Source organism: Ambystoma mexicanum, chromosome 1q (genome assembly GCF_040938575.1).
Source record: "Ambystoma mexicanum isolate Mex_15411 chromosome 1q, UKY_AmexF1_1, whole genome shotgun sequence".
Classification (NCBI taxonomy): domain Eukaryota; kingdom Metazoa; phylum Chordata; class Amphibia; order Caudata; family Ambystomatidae; genus Ambystoma; species Ambystoma mexicanum.
In genome coordinates, this window is record NC_090922.1 from 738,811,563 (window position 1) to 738,826,617 (window position 15,055).

General features: G+C 44.8%; 1 protein-coding gene across 2 annotated transcripts in view; it reads right to left on the reverse strand.

Annotated features, from left to right (window-relative positions):
• The window catches only part of BRINP3 (BMP/retinoic acid inducible neural specific 3), a 1,196,593-nt gene that overhangs the window by 632,583 nt on the left and 548,955 nt on the right, over positions 1 to 15,055 (reverse strand). For both annotated transcript variants that reach the window (XM_069641339.1, XM_069641340.1), the window contains exon 3: positions 9,851 to 10,041. In XM_069641339.1, the coding sequence (XP_069497440.1) occupies positions 9,851 to 10,041 (191 nt within the window). The remainder of the gene's footprint in view (positions 1 to 9,850; positions 10,042 to 15,055) is intronic.

Consider the following 15,055-nt stretch of genomic DNA (forward strand, 5'->3'; position numbering starts at 1 on the left):
GATGTCTAGACTTCTTTTAATCGAGGAGACAACCCAAACTCAAATGTTATAATCAGGATCAATCCGAAGCGCGAGCGCGCGCCATGGGATGAATTAGAGATGAGTGGCAGAGCATCCCGCCATCCGCAACCCTAGAGCACTGATTGCCATGCTGCAACATGTAATGGGATCTTAAGGCTTGGAGATCAATGGGAAGCATTATGTGGCAGCTATGGTCCATGAATCATTCACCTCGCGTGTTAGCATTGCCTCGCCTGCCTCGCAGTGCCTGGAAAGGGAGTGATTCCGGCAAAAAAAGCTGGCGACTGGAGAAAAGGCCTATTTTTATTTATTCCATTGCTCTATTGACTAACACTCACTCGGGAGATTTAAGTTAATTAAAGCGATCAAACTATTTGCTTTCAACCAGAGCTCAGTATCCTCTGGAGCAAAAGAAAACAGTCATTCCCTTGTTTATGTGTCTGTTCAATGCACTGCAGAGGCGAAAGAGGGAAAACACCCAAAGGAGAGAGGGTGAACAAAGCAATCACGGAAATGGGGTCTTTATCAGACAGGTGTGCCTGGGATGGCAATTTCCTTTATTGCTGCCCCCTTCTAATGATAACGTATTTTGCTAAATGGGTTGACAAATGCGGTACATTTCTGGAATGTAGTAGAATGTATTACTAGACTCCATCGACAGACGTAGATGATATATTTTTATGTATTCTGTTCATCTATTACAGGACGTTCACTCAGAGACACATTAACAATGAGAAATCCAGTATCACGAGCAATAAACGACTGAAAGTGTGATCAGCTTTCAGCATGCAAATCAGTGCAGCATGAGTAGACACCAACTGGGTGTACAACTGTGTATACCTCAACGTGTGCCTCAGAATAAAGGCCTCATACTGAGGTTGCTGCATTCCTGCATAACTGTCCATGTGCTATGCAATGTCAGATGTGCATATTTGATCTAAGTATAATCAGTGAACGGTCAAGAAGTATTAATTATCAACTTTTTCAGGCAAATGCTGCACATAAACCATAAGTCAGGTTTTATGGCTTCGAACAGGCATCCGAGGTATTCGTTTGCATAATAATCTGAACGTATTCTCCTCAGCTATGGCCTCTTTTTATGCACATGAGTGACATATGAACATTATAGCACCAGAAAGGTGGTGGTGACTAAAACATCAGCAGCAATTCATATTGAAAGGTATTCCGTTAGGCTATGGGCCTCATCACAAGCTGAGCGGTATCCCGGCGGTAATTGTGCTGGGATACCACCCAATGGTATTAGCATTATCGTTACTGGGTCCGGCACAATTTGCACCAGATCACGAGTAGTCATAAGACCCAATGGGGTTTCTCGTCATTATTAGCGCTGGTGCAATTAGCGCCACGCTAATAGTGCCAAAAACTGGCAGAAGGTGGAGATTGGGTGGGACGGTAAATGCAGTGTTAATAGCATTGCCGCCACATTTTACCGCTCCGCCCAACTAGTGATGAGGCTATATGTCTTCTTTTTTTAGAAGGCTTTACCTTGCTGCAATTGTATAGCAGTTAAATAATGCAAATGGTGCCAGAACTCTTTTTAAATAGGGACTCATTCAAATTAAACTTGCAAATCACATTAGAAACATGTTTGCACCAGGGATGTCATTTTACCAAAATGCCAGGGGTAGCAGAAGTGACATCATGCGACCCTTGACCTCTGATGACATCACATGAAGTGATGTAAGTTGACCCCACCCCAAGTGACATCATGGGAAGTGCTGGCACATGACCTTTCAGCCCTTGACGAAGCAGGAAGTGGCATCACATAGCATTCTTCCTCAGTACACTAAGAAAACTATGGTTATGATATCACTGTAATATGATACACATTTCATGCAAGAATGGATCACCATATGTAGTGTTAATATCAGTGTGAATAGGAATATAAGCAGACGTCCAACACAACAACCTGTACTATTGTACATCACTCAGGCTAAACTATAAACAGAAGTGAATATCGAAGCGGCCTAAACTCCAAAGCGCAGACATGAAGTGCCTGCCAAGTGTCTGGCTACAGAATGGAAACAGCAACTGACCAACACAAGTCCAACCAGAAGACAATCAGGGGCTTTTACACTTAGACAATACGTGCAGGGATTTCTTGTTAATAGTGCACGATGAACCATTGCACAATAACCCACACCTGCCAGTCAACCAGAGCCTGTATATCCCCCAACCATTTTCCCCACAGGCACCCCACCATCCACTGCGACTCGCTAAGGGCCCACCATCAACAGCTTTAAATGTCTGGCACCCAATCCCGCCCCCCAACACCTTACACTTCCAATGACCTGCTCCAACACCTTCAAGTTTACACCGTGCTACCCTCCAGCAACTTGTCTCCAGCATTCTCCAACACCATCAACCAAAAGCAAATTAGCAATGTATGTCTTCAGTATCCTCCTTCCCCAACAGTGTGAGTCTCAATTAACCACCTCAAACATATTATATCACATTCAATGCATTTCAACTCACTTACAACACATTATTTCTCAAACACTCCCTCCCAACATCTTTAAGTCACTAGTACAAAATCTCAAGTCTCCAGTACCAACCTCTATAACATTGCACCTCAATCACACACCTCAATCCCAGAGCTGTGTCAGTGGTTATGAATGATATGAAACCTTGCAGCCATCACCTTTCTGTTTTGCATATTTGGTAAGTAACCCATAGGATTTTTTTTTCTTTTTTTGCCAGATGTGTGATAGAGAGGAAAGATGTGTTGCAGGTCACAGTAATTGCAGGTTTGTTTTAATTTTTTATTTTGAAATGTAAACAGCAGCAGTAGATCCATGACATCACCCCTAGAAAAGGCCCATTTTAATATTTGGTTTTATCCTTTATATATTGCTTAATGCCAGCCTCCTCCAGCTTCTAATCACTGGAAAAGGAACTGAATCCATGTTGCACTGCATCCTCTTATTCTGAAAGCAAGATTGTTGGCAATGCCCTATCCTTCCAAACATATATATATATATATTTTTGTTTGAGGAAGCTGCAGACGGGTTACTTCAAAGGCAGAGGGCAACTACATGTACATTAATTATCTCTCTTTGCATATATCTACAGTGTGCCTTGGATGCAGGTCTGGCGGATCTGGGTCAGGTCACATAGTGCCCAGGAAGGATTGGTGGTAGAAACCACTGGAGTACACCCCTCTCATCACAGGCCCAGTGGATCACTGGATGTGCACAGCAGACAACTGGAAACACTGATGAGATTTGTGTTCATGCTGTGCTGTCATTAATTATTACAGGCTAGTCTTAGTTATTCCCAGCTAGCTAGACCTAGCCCCTGCTACCCTATCTGTTGCTACAGTACTGGCTATGAGCTGCACAGACAGCACCACCTCTGAACTCAACCATTCAAATATTCTTAACTGATGGACTGCCAACCTATTAGTTATGGTGATTTGATGGTTTTTCCTGGATCATTGTTATTTCTCCAGCTAACGAGATCTATATTCCAGGTGAAAAAAGCTGTGGCACATATACTGCATTTACAACCACCTTTTTCAGGTGCAACACAGATCTCTGCTCTTGGCACTGCATCTTTGTCCAGTGGCCCAGGGGTTGCACAGACAGGTCTAGTGGTAGTAGATGGGGAGCCAGGGGTAGCATCTGCTACCACTGGCAACCCCCAAATGACGTATCAGGTTTTTAGCATTTGCAGCATGGCATTCTGTGCCAACATCCTTGCCAACATCAAAATCAATATTCAAAAACCATGTACTTTTTTTTTAATGGGAACTTGGAATCTGGACTTGACCATGTTCAGATGTGCATTGGTTTCTGTGACTTATTATGTAAACAGGACCTCTCATAATTACTTTCCCAGCAGTGGAATCATCTGCAAAAGTGATGCTTTCAATGGTCTTTATTTTAAAGTCCATTCATAAAAAGAGACACAGGAGGTCATCACTACTTTTAGACATACATTATTATGACAGATTTTCATCTGCTAGGGAGAATCATACAGATTGAACTTTCTGGAGCTCTAGTCAATGGATTCCGCCATGAAAGTTAGATCTACTACCCAGTCTCATTTTCAAACAGCACTCTGGGCATCATTATGAGTTTGGTGGTATTTTGATGGTAAACCCACTGAAATAACACCAAACAGATTTACAATTACCACCACTTGGTCTGCAAGAATAATAGCCAGATTTCAAGTGGCGGTAGGGGGTGTTAGTCCCCATGTATTGGAGTCAATAGGACCCAATTCCTTTTTCAGCGTTATTACCGCCAATGGTTAATCCACCAATTTTGCTGTTTTTTTGGTGGTAAAGCAGAGAAATTACCTCCAGCGTTCCGCTGGAGATTTGTTCGCCACCGTACTTCCAAACCTGCAGTTTGGCAGTGCGGTAATGCAACAGTAATGCAGTGGTAACTCAATTTACCACTGAATTACCAACATTTTGACTGCACCTCAAAACTCGTCATGGCTCTGTTTTAGAAACTGGTGTTGATACATTTGTACCCAGATGGGACTGTTGGCCATTGGGTGTTCAAATTAATGTGTTATCATCATCAATATAAACAACACTTCAAGTATACTTTATGCTGGACATCAGTAAATGTCGTGCCCGCAGCTGTTTGGAAACAGATGCTTATCATGAGTTTAGCAGCATATTGTAAATGTGGCAGTAACAGAAAAAAGCCATTTCTACTATACCGCTGACTCTGGAGTCAGTGCTAATTACACCAGCAGAATTAGCCCCAGCGGAATTAGCAATGGCGGAATTAGTGCCAACACATGATGGAATTAGCCCCAGCGCTAATTCCACTGAAGAATTACCACCCAGATTCAAATCAGGATTTCCAGTGCATTACAAGTTGAAATAATGCCAAAAATGACTGATAATTCCACCAAAAACACAGTGCAGTTACCTCCACATAAAAGGTGGAGGTAAATGCACATATGTGATGGAAATCAATCCACAGGTGCACGCAATCCACTCAGAAAATGTGCACATGCTGGAAGAGCAACACAGTGTACAGGGAGCAGAGGGGGGAGACACCATGCAAGGTGATCACCCATACGGGTCAGGCCCTCACCCTGGCCCTTGACTGACGACCATCAGATCACCGTGTACCAGCTGAAGAGGGAGACCATTGATGTCATAGGGGGCAGGATAAACATTAGAACAGCCTTACCCCCCTGCTGAAGCTTGTTTTGGTCCTACGTTTCTTAGCATTTGGCAACTACCAGCACACCATGGGCATCCTGCATGGCATGTCCCAGCCCACATTTTCAAATGTGCTCATACAGGTGCTTGAAGCACTCCCAACACATCATCCTGCCCACTACCCCAGCACAGGAGAATGCCATGAAGGTACGTTTTCATGCAGCAGTTCACATGCCCAAGGTCATAGCCGATCTGAACTGCACCCATTTATCATTGGTGGCCCCCAGGCATCTGCAGAGGTATACCGCAGCAGAAAGCAGCATCACACCCTGAATGTCCAGGTCACCTGTGATCCTGACCTCATCATCACACACTGCCATGCCTGCTTCCCGGGTTCCACTCAGGATTCCATGGTCCTGCAGAACAGCACATTGCCTGGATACATGGAGAGACACAGGTGGCAACGGACATGGATATTGGGTGAGTACAAGTGCCATTACACAAATTGATCTTGCAGCACCAGTGAAATTTTATGTGAAGGGGGTTGGTTATCACAGTGGAACAATACATGCCCTGTCAAGGCATACATGCCGGATCTGCCTTCTCACCCTGCATTTGACAGCCAACTACTCACAGGACTAGGATATGCATGACAATGCAGTAGTAAGTCACCAATGCATATCATCCCATCTGGAACCGCAATGCACCATAATATTTCGCTATACATGGAATGACATAGTTCAACACTGCACACACATAATTGAAAAACGGGCAGACAGTAATGCCATGCACTCTGGTAACCATGTGTGTGAAGATAGTATTGAATAGACAGAGACACTCTGAAAGTGACAAGTGCTGGCCGTGAGCTGGGTGCATGGTATAACATGTCAATGAATGTGTTTCCCCGTAGTGAATGACTCCACATTCAAGTACTGTTATTGTAAATCATGTTGCATGACATATCTTGTGAAATGCATGCACAAAGTGTCCATCAGCATGCCGTTGGAAATGGCAACACATCCACAAAGCACTGTGACCGAAGGCTATGACCTTTGCCCTTGCAGGTGACTCTGAATACCCCAGGTACCATTGCTGATGACACCTGTGCGCAAATCCACGTATGCCACCTGTGGCCTACAACAAGGCACATGTCATGTTCAAGCTGTTCATCGAGCAGACTTTTGCCTGTTGAAGGGTCGTTTCCGGTGTCTGAACTGGACTAGAGGGGTCTTTATGTACAGGCAGGAGAAGGTCAGACACATTGTTCTTGTCTTTGCCATGCTGCAGCCAAAATGGCTGCCTGATGAGGACATGCCACCCCCAGTAGAGGACGCCCTACTACCTGCTGGTGCATTGCTGAAACACAGTAAGTGGGAGAAGGGTAAGGATGGTTGTCCGGTTCAGCAAGTGCTCATAGACAATTTCTTTTGAGCACATTAAAATACACATGCTACACACCTCTGTAAATAGCCATGTTATCAATCAAACAAGTGTACAGAATAAGGAATGTCCTAGCATTGCTTCAGGTGTACTAGGATTTAATAACCAAATTTGAATGTAACCGTCAACAACACACTCCCCCTCCTCCCCCTACCCAACACACCATCCCAAGCACGCCCTCCACACCCACCTCCTTTGGGACTATTTATAGAAAAGTGCCATGAAATGTTCCTTTTGTGGCCTATTACCATTGACAGCCTGCTTGAAATCCATTGGTGTGAGGTTGTGCAAGGAGCAGTGCCTTGGTGTGCTGGGCACAGATCGCTGCGTGGGAGTCACAGAGGTGGAGGGTTCAGACATTTGGCCCCTGGATGTGCTGCATTGGCATTTGCATGCAGCCGTCGAGGGATTCGGCAAAGGCCCACATCCCCTTAGTATGTTCGCTCATCCTCTGCCCTACCATGGTGATGGAAGCGGTGGTCTTGGAGAGGGCTCAGTAAATCCTCCTAGAGGAATCCTGAAGGCATCCCCGGATTTCCTGCAGATGTTGAACCTGCTGCCCTACAAGCTTAACAATGGAGGACTGGTGCTGCTCCCTTGCAACCAGCCAAGCCCATATGACTGCCAGCATGTGCTGTTGCACTGGCGGTGGGTTCTGGGGAGGGATGGGGCTAAAACAGGGTGACCCCACCCGCAGCCCCCTCCCCAACACACCATCCCCAACACATCCTCTGCACCCACCTCCCTTGGGACTTTGTATAGAAAAATGCCATAAAATGTTCCTTTCGTGGCCTCTTGTCCTTGACAGTCTGCTCAAAATCCTTTGGTATTAGGTTGTGCAAGAAGCAGTGCCCTGGTGTGCTGGGCACGGATCCCTCTATTGTAGCCACAGAGGTGGAGGGCTCAGACATTTGGTCCCTGGGTGTGCACATTGTCATTGGAATGCAGCCGTCGAGGGATTCGGCAAAGGCCCACATCCCCTTAGTATGTTCGCTCATCCTCTGCCCTACCATGGTGATAGAAGCGGTGGTTTTGCAGTGGGCTCAGTAAATCCTCTTGGAGGAATCCTGAAGGCAGTCCCAGATTGCCTGCAGATGTTTAACCTGCTGCACTACCAGCTTTAGAATGGACGACTGGTGCTGCTCCTTTGCAACCAGCCAAGCCCATATCACTGCCAGCATGTTGCTGTCTGGGGAGGGATGGGGCTAAAATAGGGTGACCAGAAGCCTGTGTCTTCCTCCTCTTCCTCTTCCTCATATGCTCTCTGTGTGCACCCCAGACTGGTGCTGGTGGCAAGGGAGTGACGAGGGAGTGTCAGGAGGCTGATGTGTGTGCAGGAGTAAGGTGTTATTGTACAAAAGGACTGAATACCAAAAGTTCAACTCCCAAATGTCTGACCCCCAATTTTCTGCGTATATATATGTGGGGGGGTGTATAAAAAATGTATAGGGGTAAGGTGGGGAATGCTGGGGGGGCCTCCCCCAACATATATATTTGCAGAAAATGTAAAAAAAAAAGATTAACTTTTTGGGAGTCGAACCTTTGGGTTCGGTAAAATCACACAGATCTGAGTAAGGTCAGCACTCTTCTGGATCTCCACTGGGGCTGGATGTGGTGTCGCTGTCCCAGCACCTGCCTCTGCATGTGCTTTTCCTCCTGGGCAGTGATGTTGGGATGGTGGGTGTCACCATGCCTGGCACAGTTGGCAAAGTGGTGGAATCCTGTGGACTTTCTGCCTCCCTACTGGTCTTTATCCCACTGCTCTCACATCCGGCCAGTGCTGGTGTAGAGGTGGATACACTGCCTGCAGTGGAGATGTCTTAGGCAGTGGAGACCCTGTCCTCTTTGGCATCAGTAGATTGGGTACCTATTGGGAGGGTAATGACATGCTGTCAGTCATTTTTCATACATGTGAGTGGACTAGCATGATGTTCATGCAACATTATACACAAGTCTATTGCTACATCTCACCTTATAAATTCAGTATTATAGTGTGATGGGCAGTATGATGTAGACGTGTAACAGTGTGCTAAAGTTAAATGTCCAAAATAAAGGATTGTCCAATGAAGATTCTATAAAAATATATACTTTAATCAGACACACCATGTACAATACAAACTAACTAGAAAGCACCGCATAAACCCACACCTATAGAATTGAAGAAAAACAGAATATGCAGGCATAGAATAGATGCCGCTCTCTGGGTGGTTAGACAGGGGTGAAAGGCAATCAAAAGGCTGCAATGTTCACAAGGATTTTCCTTTGAGTTTCAAAAGAGATTCAAATGACCTGCCAAGCCTATAGGCCCCATAGATAGAACAGCAGGGCAGATATCGGTCATGAGCATATTCTCACAGTTCTTGGTGGTTTAATGGCATCCAACCACGCTTCTTGATGCTGATTGTGGTGTCGGTTCGGGGCGAGGAGGCAGTAGTCGCGATATCTCAGAGTCAAGCTGGCATCAAGTCGGGGTCAAATGGAAGGTGGCTGCACTCTCAGATCGAATACTCACACTGTGCGGGTCGGGGCAGTCCCCAGGTTCAGCCGGTGTTCGCACTTTCCCTTAAGTTGTGCACCCCCTCTGCCTTGTACATTTACCTTTGCCTCTCTGTGTACCTATGTGTTTATTCAAGCATTACATTTAATTACACTTATAACATCCTGGAAATTACATCCTCGCCTTCTTCTCTCTTCAAAAGAGCTGGAACACTGTCCCTTACAGAGATTTTAAACTACTTTTCAGATTTGTCAGTCTGTGCCTTCTGCTTTGCACTCTCTTTGATAAACACAATCAATGCACAAGGACCATGACTTTAAGAAGGATTTATTATGACTTTGGGAGGGTTTTTTGTGTGTGACTATGAAAGTCATATTTTGGTGTGACTTTTGATCCAGAATTTGTCTCCGCCAATCGTCATTAACCATACAATTTACGGTTGATAAAAGTCATCATAATAGGCCACTACAGGTGCATTCTCACCGGATAGATACAGAACATGTGTGCCCGGTTAATCATTGCACTCTGACATTGCAGTGATCATCTTCAGAAAACTCTTTATTCCAACATAGACTAACATATTCTGTTGGTGCTTTGGAACCTCCACCGTTAGAAATCTGAATCCATTGAGATGCGTTCTATGTGATTGTGTGTTAGATGATTGTGTGGTGACAATATGCTGCACTACACTATACAGTGCATCATACAATTTCCAATCACACCAAATAACAATAACTTACCTCCCAGTGTGGCTGACAGTAAGAAATGGGTTCCATATTTCTTTATGAGGTTTTCGGTGATTTGTTGAAGGTTAGGCCGCCTCCCAAGGAGTCTTATATTTCGAAAAAACTCAGGAGCAAGAGGTAGAGGGGAACCCAGGAAATCTCTTCTTTCGACGGCAAGATTATTCACCTTCCAGCGACCAAATTCTCTGGAAAAGATATATTTATATGATAAGCTATTTTTTTCAGAAACAAAATAATTGCATTTTCAGAGTACATTGTTTTCATCTGGTTGTTGCTTGGGGAGCTATTTGTACTAATTCTTGCTTCTTGTCCTCTGTCACATGTTACATCTTCAGGGAAAAGGCCCATTATTTAGACTAGCTGGAGTGAATCGTGTACAACAGAAACATTGCTGGAAATGCTTCAGTTATCATTGATTTTGTTCTTGCTAGTGTGTGGGCACAATTCAAAGCAGTGCAATGTTATTTTTTGTAGAAAACTAACAAAACAAGACACGAACGTCACATGGCACATGTGTGCTAAACACATCTGAGACATGTCCGATTCATCAAATTAATGCAAACAAAAATGTCAAATTTGTTATTGTAGGCCATCAAATAATCAATGTTTAAGTTCATTCAGTGCACGTTTTGTCAGACCAAGACAAGATGAGCAGATGCAGATCGTCCAATGCTGTTTCAGCACTTGGAAGGCCAGGCAGGACAGCTTTAACAGATAAGTCGTCAGTTTCAAATATCATTTCTCCTCATTGGAGAGCTCTCATTCCTGCTAATTCCCTACACCAATTTCAGAGGTTACCGTATAGCCTGATTGTCAAGTGCTTGAATAGCAGTAGAATATTTTGATTAAGTTAATGGTCACATCTGGTAGTACAGTGATACGAAGCACAATTTAACTGACGCGTATTGTCACATATTCCACCTATTGAGCATGGGTGGACATGCAAGGGGGGCAAATGGGCAATTACTCCCCAAACTGGCAGGGCTGTTACCCCAGGGACCAGAACTCCAACACGTAGGACAAATAATCGAAAAAGAAAAAAATCCTTCAAAATCTTGCCTGCCACAAAGGAACTGGGTGCTGTAAAGCCTGCTCAGATTTTGTGTAAATAGGGCGAGGCATTCGTCTTGATTTTAGCAATGTTGTAGTTGTTCCTGGGTGGCATCCACAATGAGTGAGAGGAAGAAGATACTAGGATTCAGGGGCATGTTCATACCGCCCAGTGAAAATGTGAAATAACTGATTCTGTGACCCTGGATGGTAATGTTGGCAACAATGTTGCCCATTCACCATTGGACTGTTACACTCCACAGCAACATATCATGACTCCTAAATGCCAAGGAGATAAAGTTGCATATCTTATTAGACTTTTTTGCCCTTGGTTTGATTCTGTATGAATGCCTCCCCTATGTTCATGTGAATTTCTTCATCCAAAGTGTGCTCCTATGGAAAGAGTTTAATAACACCCTCAATAGCACCCAAAGATGTTACTTATATAGCAATTATAGAAAGAGCTGTTAGACTGTTTGTGGTACTTACCTTTGGACACAGTCGAAATACACACATAGATGTAATGTTCAAGTAACAGTTATAAGAAGACTACACACTAAGAGCCAGGGGTCATTCGAAGTTGGGTGCTTACTTTATTATCGCTGAAGAAAGTTACCAGCTCCAACCATGGCATTTCTAGAAATCCGCCTTACTAAAGGTTTACCACCAGCAGGGGTGTTTTCTTCTGGAATATCTCCAGTGCTATTTGAGAAATATGACCTCTAATGGTGGTAATGTAAACAGGATTTATTAAAAATTTTGTTCAGCCATTTAAAGCCTCAATGTTGAGGGACAAATGGGTTGTGTAAATTAGAGGCCCATATCACTACTGTTGATATTCTTTATACACAAAAGGATCATTTCTGACCCTTTTATGCATTAAACATGCAAGGCGGAGAAAGGAGGCAATCAGAGATACCCACTTTTTCCCCTTAAAATGGCCCTTTGCAAACACTTATTTTCACTCTACTTAAGGGTAGCATATGTGCTTCAGTTATGTATTGTAAAAAGAAAGATTTAAAATATTTGGGGCTAGTTTCAATTTTGTACTTCCACTTTCAAGATCATATGCTGCAATTCCTACTTCTCTTATATTATCTCAGGTTGCTTTGTCATTTGACTTGGTGCTTTGTAAGTTCACGCAATTTTACAGACGAAGATTATAATTATAGTATGTTTTCATTATAATTATAATCTTAGTCTGTCTCAGGATACAGATGATTAATCGGATTTTTATCTTGTGGTTTATCTTGTGCTTTGAAAGATATCAGCAGAATAATTAGAGAAAAAAAACACATGTACAAAAATGCTGAATTTGGCAGTGCAAAAAATAATGAAAACCCATAATGACAATCAAGGGGAGCAGGGGTTGCGTGGGTGTCCCCGGCACACACTGACCAACATTATGGGTATTTGTGGGTGGTGGGGTGTCCCCCACTTCCATACAAAGGAAAGCAGGGACAAAGAGTTTAAAAAAAAAAAAGAGAAAGACCCTGTGGTGGAAGTTCCGCTTTTCAATGAGGAGTGGAGCTCATGTTGCAGGGTCCGCGTAGTAGTTAAAGAGTACAGGTAAATTGGGCTCAGAGGTAAGTATGGGTGTTTTAACGATTAGGGAGGTGGAGGGAGGCGGGGTGACAGGCAGTGGTAATGTGTGTGACTATTTCCATTGTGAAAATTTCAAATTTGGAATTTTCAGATTCAGAATTTTCATAATCAAAATAATCATGTATATCCCTTTGAAAAACAGATTTATTGAACACCATACTAGGTTAGCCCTTGAATAAAAATTAGCAGAAAGCAGTTTTTTGTTTCTAATATTGAAGATGAAATAGGAGAAGATAAAGTCTCCCCTGCTTTCTGAATTGGAAACTGTGGAGCCAGGAAGATAAGGCTCAAATCCCCACCTTTCACACTTCATACGTTGTGTGATGCCGAGCAACTCACTTTTCATCACTATGCCTTATTTTCCTGAACTATCTGTAGAGAAAGCATCACTATAATGGGTATATACTTTATAGTGTTACTCTCTAAATCATTTAAAAAATATATGTTAGGCAGGGTGACAAGTCACGGTTTCATGCTGTGGGGGGTGGGTACAGAGAGTGCAGGTCTGGGTTTTGTGTTGTGGGCTGAGGAGGCAGGATGCCATCTATGGGTATTTCAGCATACCAGCTCATGTCTGACTCAGAGAGTGTGAAGTCATGCCTCGGGTGGTGCCGCGGCGTGCACTCAACCCGCACGAGCCCGGAGACACTGGACACCCTGGCGGCATGCCCGCCCTCCTATCCATGCCCGCCCTTCCCGTTGTAGCAAGGAAGGGGGAAGCCGCCGCGGACAGCCGCGTTGCTGGCGGCCGCAGCGACACTGCGGAAAGAGCCGCTATAGACGACCGCGGCGAAGCCGCGAGAGAAGCCTCTGCGGACAGCCGCGGCGGGCCCGCGGAACACTCACCTGGGTTCCACCTCGGTCCGGGGAACGGGGAGCCGTGCTCGCGGTGGTGCCGGGACACAGGAGAGCAGCGACCGGATCGCCGCCTCCGTGCTCCTTCTGATTGTGCCAGGACTACATGTGGCTGGAGAAGGACGCCCATCGTCCGGATGCGTCCTTACACCACGCGGCCACGGCCGCATGGCCAACATGAACCCTCACCACCTCAAGGGAAACGGGAATGGCGACAGCCCGGGGCGGCAACCTTTAAGGGAGGCGGGACAACATCCCAGGAACCAATGAGAAGGGGGTTAGCCCAGGCTCTCAGTGATTGGAGGGGGTTTGAAACCTCCTGTGATGATAAAAGGGCGCCAAACCAAACTAATGGTTTGCTCTCATTCCACAGGACACGGAGAAAGGAGAGAGGGGAGAACCAGAGTGGTGGGCCTATCCGGACACCTCAAGATAAGACCAGACCAGGACTAACGTCGTTATATTTTGGAAGACCAAGACACCGGTGAAGTTAACCGGGAGGACTTGATAGTAATTCCCTTAAACATAACGCTATCCTTCGACCAGTGATTAAATTATTGTTTCAGCATCCACCTGTCTCCGAGCTTAATTCCACAGAGAGCAAACATAGATCCCCTGGTTTGGCAATGGCTTTTCTCTACCAATGAATTCTCTAGCTTCATCACCTCTTTACATTTTTCTAAAACTAAAGATGAGATGGGATGGGAGGAGATGTATCTGCTGGCAAATTACAAACTGTAACACATTGAAAACTGGGATCAAATCCCAGCTTTCCATTCCACTAATTACATGGTGAAATAAGTGTACTATGTTTGGTAAGTGGGCAAATTCACATGGGTCTGGGTCTCTAAGAAACCACAAGCATAAATGTAAAATATGTTGCATAAAAGGAAAGTAAAGTCAGTAATGTCTGCTTTGTATACTTGAGAATGTACGGGAGGTGGAGAGGTTGTTGTTGAGATTGCTTGTCCTGTCAGTTGGGGCCTGCTGCACTGTGGGCCATTGCACTATGGGCCAGAAAAGGAAAATTGCCCCCATACAAAATGTTGCCAGTCCCCTGCTGCTATTGAGTTCAACATAACAAATGACAAGCTGAGGAAACAAAAGGGAAACATGGGTCAGTGGTCATATACCAATTACTAAGACTAGGCTAATAAGTTTGATTGTTTAGCAAACCCCTCTCATTGTTGGAGTTTTGACGTTAGACAGCCTGGTTAAACTTTTTCCAAGATTCAGCCAGGAGAAGACAGATTGAGGGCCCTTATAATTAGTGAAGGTTGCTCCTAGCCCCCACTTAGCCTTATAGCATACTTGGCTGTACTTCTGTGGCCTGGCATGTACCTGAAGGGCAGTGGGGCATGATGAAACTTGTCTCTACTTCTTGGACTCTGGCAATTGAAATAGAAAAAAAAAACATGTTGAAAGTATGCGGTTGGTGCTTAGGGTTTGTCCATGAGGAGCAGCAGACATTGTGGTGCTTTGTGCTGGTGGTGGGCGGGCCTGGTTCAAACACCCACATGTGACCCACTGGAAAGTTATTGGGCCTCATTATAAGTTTGTCGGTCTAGTAGTAATGGTGGGTGGTAAGCTACCAGAGCCGTTACTGCCGGACCAGCCAACTACGAGTTCTGCTCGCGGGTGCCTTTTCACCCACCAGGTCTGACCTGGCGGGTGTACCGGCACCCGCGA